Here is a 6,795-nt window from a genome sequence, read left to right as displayed (position 1 = left end):
ACATACCACTGTCTTCACTGTGCAGCATCAGATTCTTTCTATGTTGCTACACAACCAGGCTTCAGCTTAAACTTTGCTGTAGTGACCTCTTGTGGTTTAAGACATGCGTGTCCTGTGGGACATAATTAGTGGATCCATGCAGAGGCTCCTTTATTCATCTCTCGCTTCTCCTGAATACCTCTCCCCTGTGAGTTGGCACTGACAAATGTTCTGACAAAGCATGCAAAGTGCTCCACATTCCCTGTTTTCTAGTTTTTCCTCTTAATTCCATTCATACTGAAAATGTAGGCCACAAGCTTTCAGAGGAGCAAAGCAAAGATAAAATGTACATTTAGTTATTTGTCCGCTTTTTTGTGCGTGTACAAATATTGAAACTGTTTATTAGATTAAAAAAAAATCACTTTGAAGATTATTTTATGTTTCTTCCTCTGTATAGACCCTGTGTCATACTACAATCCTCTACATATAGCCGTTTTAAGGAACAGGCCAAACATGGTGAGGCTGCTGGTTGGACATGGAGCGGACATTGAAAAGAGGGACAGGGTGAGTTTCTATCTTGCTTTCTCCCAATTCATCGCCTTCCCGAATCTGTAAACGGCATCTACTACACATCTGCAGATCCACGAGAGCAGTCCCTTGGACCTTGCGAGTGAAGAGTCAGAGAGACTGCCTTGCCTGATCACATTGCTGGACCTTGGTGCTGATGTAAATTCAAGGGACAAACATGGTATGTCGGACCGCCTTGCTGAAGCACATCAACTCATACATCTGTTTGCTCTAAAGTGTTTTTGCTTTGGTCTCTTTTCTTAAAGGGAAAACGCCTTTGCTCCACGCATTAGCTAGCAGCGACGGGCTGACCGTGCACAACACAGAGAACATCCGGCTTTTACTGGAGAGAGGTACTGCTGCTGACTCTTAAATGGTCTCCGGCTTCTCTGTGTTTGTCTGTTCTCTCTTTGGTTGGTCAAGTGTTAACTCAAACTTCAAATACTACAAGTGTAATTAATCTAATCTGATCAAAGCATTGGATGTGAGTCTTGATCAAGGCTTTCTTTAAATGATCAGAGCCCTTAAAGAGACTCGGCCTCTGATGCTTGTCTACTCTCTAGTATTTTATGCATATAAAATGTGCCACTTGTTTTTGTTCACAAAATTGAACTGGAAACCATCCATGTTGTTTTGGATTTCCCTAACAATTTAGGTGGCTTTGGTTTATCCCTTCTATAATGATGTAAATAGTGATGGAGTGGCTGCTGCATCTCTTAACTACTGGTGTTGTGTAAAGCTGCACAGAAAGCAGCTAAATCAAAGGTCATCAATTTTTATGACATTCAAAGCCAAGCAGAAGAAAAACCGTCTCTGTTTACAAGCCAAATTATCAACAATTCCCATTAAAACAAAATGTTAACATGCTAACATTAACCCAGCACCACAGCAGAGAGGTTCCATATAAGTAACATTGAACACTGTAATGTTGGTTATATTTTTAGAAACATAAGGCTGTCCTTCAGAAACTGTTGTGGGGAAAAAATATCCTTTTGGCACATTTCCCAAACTGTGTAGACACTGTGCTGACACCATGTTGCTTTGTCACTTGCAGTGACATCTGCTGGATTTAGAAAGTCGTTACAGGCAAATTCAATAAAGACGGGAGTTTTTAGCTGGTTCATCCTCCTCATGCACGTTGATGCCTCAGCATTGTGGAAATGCTCTGGTTACAGTAAGACAAAACCTAGGAGCAAATCCTACATTTTTCACCTACAATATAAATAAAAGTTAATTAGGAAAATTGTCCATTCTTATCTGTGCCCATAGTACTTAGGCACTGTACCAATGAAGACCACAAAATAGTGATTAAACCTGGTGACTTAGTGCATGCTAAAGCTGTTCAGAACCCTTATACAACCAGCATGATACCAGCTTCAACAACAACCTACCTGTTGTAGAACATTCTGTCCAACTTGGTTGTTATTGAAACAGTTCAAGTTCTGATCAATGGCACTCCTGCAGGCATGAGGCAGAGACGCACATCTTTTATTATCTGGAGCAAAACTCACACAGTAGGTTGTACAAAATGGGTCAAAATACAATCTCGCAAAGTAGCTTCAGAGTTCTGAGACTCTTGCAGAACAAACTTCTAATCATTTTCCTGGGAGAAATTCTTTGACTCCGCCGAACGACGGCTGAGGGGGAGCACTAGTCTCCGCCGCAGCACCGCGATGATTGTTCAGCCTCCAGAAGAAAATTAAAACCGCCGTCAGGGGTCGTCTGAGGCTGCGTTACAAAAGCTAAAAGAAATAAAAAAAAAAAAGAAGAAAAAAACAATTGCTTCTGCAGCTGTCTCCCCTGATTATTCACAAGCCGGCAGCCTCTTTAAATCCTTGAGGATCAGGAGGAAGGTTTGGGTTCAGTTTAGGCTACGGCAGCTCATCCAAGTAAGTTTCAGATATTTCTTAAGAGTTTGTTTAATCTCTGTTGTAATTTTTTCAGATTTTGTGTTTGAACTCCGCATGTCCGAAATCAGAAGGAAGTAATGGAATAATACGAGACATGTTTCTCTGTCGTATAATTAATAAAACCATGCTGGTGTTAAGAAATGTTTGCTGAAAACAACTTAATCCACCTTTAGGAACTTTGTATAAAATAAAAACTACGTAGCCGCCAAATGCATGAACCCAACTGTTTATCGGTCTTAGCAGAGGTGTGTGTTATTTCTTCCAAACAGCCCAAGAAAACAATAAGTTAATACAAGAAATAATTGCCTTAATTTGTTTTATGTAACTTTTTTTTTTTTAGTTGCAAAGTGTATTCATACACTTGAACTTTTTTTTGATTGTGTCACATTGCAACCTCATGTTAGAGCACAAGTATAAAGTAGAGCAGAACAGACTTGTGGGTTTGATTTATTTATTTTTTTACTAAAAGTGTAATCTGAAAAAATTACAAATTAATGACCGGAGATGGTATCCATTCAGTCTGAGTTTGAGCTATGTGCAAAAAAATTCAGATTCTGTAGAGACGTGCTCCAAAACACTTGTAGTTATATATAGTATGCAGCAATCAGTGGTTCTCTAAAGTATAGGCTCAAGAGGGCTGATTGCCGATGCACACCACTCTTAAGGGTTTTTTTAGCGTTGCAAGAAATCTGGAAAACCATGCGTCCTTTTTTCTTTCACTTCACAGTTGCAATTTAATTTATCTCAGTTTGTCACGTGAAAGAGCAATAAAATGCGATGTGGTTTTACAAATGTAAGAATGCGTTTGGGGTTTATTTATTCTCATCTGTTTGTCGTTGCTGTATCCCTCGTCTCAAGGGGCCGATGTCAACGCTGCCACCGTAGACGGCGAAACGGTGGAGTCATCCTTGGTTTTCCTGGTGAAGGAGGCTCTGGACGCCAGTGCGGAGGATGCCGCCGAGATCGGTAAATTCTGCCTCAAGGCCACACAGCTCCTACTGTCCCACGGCGTGGACCCCAGCTGCTGCCTGAATGAGGACGGCGAGGCCTCGCTGACGCAGACGAGCCTGGAGCACTTCGACTTGCTCTTTCCTCTGGCCGTGCTCCTGATCCAGAGCGGAGCCTCTCTGGTCTGCTCCCACCACAGTTCCTCCTGTTGGTCGGGTTACAGCCTGCTCTTCCAGAGGCTCCAAACCGCCCTGCTGCGCTGCACCGATCAGAGTCACGCCGCTGAGCTCCTGGAACAAGCGGAGATGTTGCTGGACTTGGCAAGGGTAAACGTCCCAACGCTGAATCTGCCTTTGAGGCCGGAGCTCCCTGTGGCCAACCTGGACTCTCACCCGTACGCTCAGGCTCTAATAGGTCTACACAATCGTGTAGTGGAGCGTGAAGGAAGCCCCCCGCCTCTACGTTGCCTTTCTAGGTCATTCATAAGGAGCTACCTACAGCCCTGGCCGCTGGTGGACAGAGTAAAAGCATTGCCTTTACCAGACAGACTGAAAGACTTTCTGCTTCCGGAACTCACCTACACCCCAAAGGCTGGCTGGGCCTGCTTCAAACCCCAACACACTCAGGGTTAATAGAAACTAATTAGCCTGAAATGAAATTGTAAATTTAGCTGTTGTATTTGCAAATTGAACAAAAAGTGACAAAACCTTAATGCCTTTTTTGTTCTGAATTATTTTTCTTTCCCCTACCACCCACCCTTTTTTTTTTTACATTGAAATACTGTTTTTACAATCTTTTTTTTTTTTGTACAGCTAAATGTAAATAATTTAAAATGCTGCAGTACAAAATGAAACCACGTGATGGCAGTGTTGAATCACAGCAGCACACGCAATGAAATGAGATTTTTTTTTTTTCTTTGGCCATAAACTTGTTCCATTTCCGTAGAATCCATCTACATCTTATGGCCTTTTTGTGGTGATGCTGTGTTTTGTAATTTATCAAAGTTTTTCCATATCATATTGGAATAAAGAAAATGTGATCACCACTTTTCTATTGGCTTGTTTTTACACTTCTTTGCATTCTCTAAAAATTGCTCCTGCCTTTAATTGTCCAGTAAGTGGCAGTGTAGCGCAAGATAGGAGTGCTGCACTCACAGGCTACCTGCACAAGGGGAATAATTAATGCCATGTATGTGCCACATGGTTGTGCTCATACACCGAATCTCAGAATAGCCGCTAAATAAAGAGGCGCGAGTTAAAGGCAGCAGCACAGCAGGAAGAGTCTGTCTTTTGTAGCTTTGACATAATGTGGCTGCTGAAGTAGAAAGCTTTACCAAGCATTCCTAATGTTTCTGATTAAATACAGATGAATTCTCCTCTTTCCCTCACACTCGGTTTGTTCAACACTGCTTCAGCAAGAGAAACGCATGAAAAATAAAATACATAAATCCGCACTACGACGGTATAGGAGGGACTATAGGGTACACATGTGTTCATGTGTACGTGTGCCGACTAAACTAAATAGGACATTGTGTGTTATACAACTAACCCCTTCCTGACATTGCTGAAGCTGGAGTGGCTCCAAGGCTTGCAGGCGCTCCAGCTCCTCTTGGTTATCTAGGTCACAGCCTCTGAGGAGAAGAGCCTCAGCAGCAGCAGCAGCAGAGAGCTGCATGACACACGCTTCACTCTCCTGTCCGTCTGAATCTGCCTGCATGCTCTTGACAAAACCTCAACGCTGGCCCTGGTCGGACGAGGGAGGGAGGGAGGGAAGATGGGAGGCGGTTGAAGGAGGAAGAAGAGAGATATAGAGAGAGAGAGAGAGAGAGAGAAAAAAACATTAGAGATACACAGACAGGATGCGTGGAACGGTTGAGAGAGTGCGCTCATAGAGGACATATGAAAGAAAGCACCAATGGTTTAGATATACACCATACACAAGCTGCGGGAGCATAATCCTGACCACGCAGATGTGCACAGCAGTGACAGAAACGAGCCTCTTCCACCGTCTCCAATCCCTGCTAGCGGAAGGTGATGGAACAGAGATAGTGGGGGGAGGGCTAAGCCAGTAACTCTCCATCCAACGTTTATTGGAAAAACAGTGCGAGTGAAGCTCTGTACTGAAATTAGTTATTGATCTATCCTCTCCCCGAAGCCCGTGGGTCTTTCCCAGCACACCTGCTTATTCTCTGATAGCCTTTTCACTCACCGCTGTATACCAAGGGTCTCTGAGGGCTTGTACTTTTAGTATTTTGTACTATACCTGGTTAATTTGTCCAAAGTAGTTTAAAAATGGTTTTAATATAAGATTGTAATAATAGCTAAGTGTTAACCAGAAAGGTTGAAATACAAAAGCTTTTGAGCAATGTAAAATTGTTGAAGGAAAATAAAAACAACTAGAAATTATGAAACGGATGAGTCACAATCAGCTCAGAAGAGGTTCAGGAATTCAACAACACTTTCTTGGGCAGCAAACAGGCCTTAGCTGCTACGCCTCTCTAAAAAAAGAAAGGCTCCACCCTAGGTCGGACTTCAGGAAGGGCTTAGCGGGGCTGTAGCCCAGGGCCCCTAGGTTCTGGGTGGCCCAAATCTTTTTCCTTTTTTTTTAATGAACAGATGTTTTGAAAAATTCTAAGCCCATATCAGTCTGAGATATTTTAATTTGTTGGATTTTCATGTAGCAAACCAATACACAACTATTCGAAAGCAAATGTCACGGTACCAACTCTAAACTAACCCTCGACTCGTAGAATCTCAGACTTAACAGAAAGCTTCTCTGCTTTTGGTATATTTCAGTGACTGCATTACATCACCACATACAGGCTGGGCATATTTACTACAGCCGTCTGTCCATTGTCCATCTCCATCGGTCTTATAAGAGTTTGCTAATTTTTTGAACATATGAAAATATTTCTTGAAATAAAAGTGGATTTATAATGATTTTTTTCTGGAAATAAATACAAAAATCATATTCAATAAAGATTATGTTCATTTGCATGCATAAATTAAACGGTTGTAGTATTTACTCACACATAAAAGGCCTTTTTTACGTCAAATTTTGGAATGGATGTGCCACTGATAGTTGGTTACAGAAAGGATTGATCTCCCCAAAAGTCCTGGTGCTCATGAAGAGTGGGTGATGATTTCAAAGCGAAGAACTTTTGTTTTGTTACTTTCAAAACAAAGTTTTTGTCACATAAAAACATATAAAACAGTTGAACCTCATGGTAAGGAAGGAAGAAATAACCAAAAGTAGAGGGAATAAGATAGTTTATGCCACAGTGACAATTGAACGCTGACAATCAACAAGTCACTCCAGCTGGAGCAGGTGTTGGTTCTGAGTACAAAGTTTCTCAAGTAAGAACATTTTTTGTATTACAGTGAAAATATGT

At 41.8% G+C, this 6,795-nt stretch overlaps 1 protein-coding gene and 1 long non-coding RNA gene across 2 annotated transcripts; one reads left to right on the top strand and one right to left on the bottom strand.

Annotated features, from left to right (window-relative positions):
• Positions 1–396: 396 nt before the first annotated feature.
• Positions 397–4,172, top strand: LOC106939144 (ankyrin repeat and SOCS box protein 6-like). The gene is made up of 4 exons (XM_015021453.1): positions 397–543; positions 619–727; positions 813–899; positions 3,315–4,172. The coding sequence occupies exons 1-4, from the start codon at positions 493–495 to the stop codon at positions 4,034–4,036; spliced, it is 969 nt and encodes a 322-aa protein (XP_014876939.1). The 5' UTR covers positions 397–492; the 3' UTR covers positions 4,037–4,172.
• A 15-nt stretch (positions 4,173–4,187) lies between these two features.
• LOC106939145 (uncharacterized) lies at positions 4,188–5,692 on the bottom strand. Its single transcript, XR_001422769.1, has 2 exons — positions 5,317–5,692; positions 4,188–5,147 (listed from the first exon to the last, which is right to left on the bottom strand). It is a non-coding gene; the product is annotated as an uncharacterized LOC106939145 (long non-coding RNA).
• Positions 5,693–6,795: the final 1,103 nt, after the last annotated feature.

Source organism: Poecilia latipinna, unplaced genomic scaffold (genome assembly GCF_001443285.1).
Source record: "Poecilia latipinna isolate Pla-1442-1.1 unplaced genomic scaffold, P_latipinna-1.0 Scaffold2784, whole genome shotgun sequence".
NCBI lineage: Eukaryota > Metazoa > Chordata > Actinopteri > Cyprinodontiformes > Poeciliidae > Poecilia > Poecilia latipinna.
The sequence above is the reverse complement of the archived record's forward strand: the minus strand, read 5'-3'. Positions and strand labels throughout refer to the sequence as shown.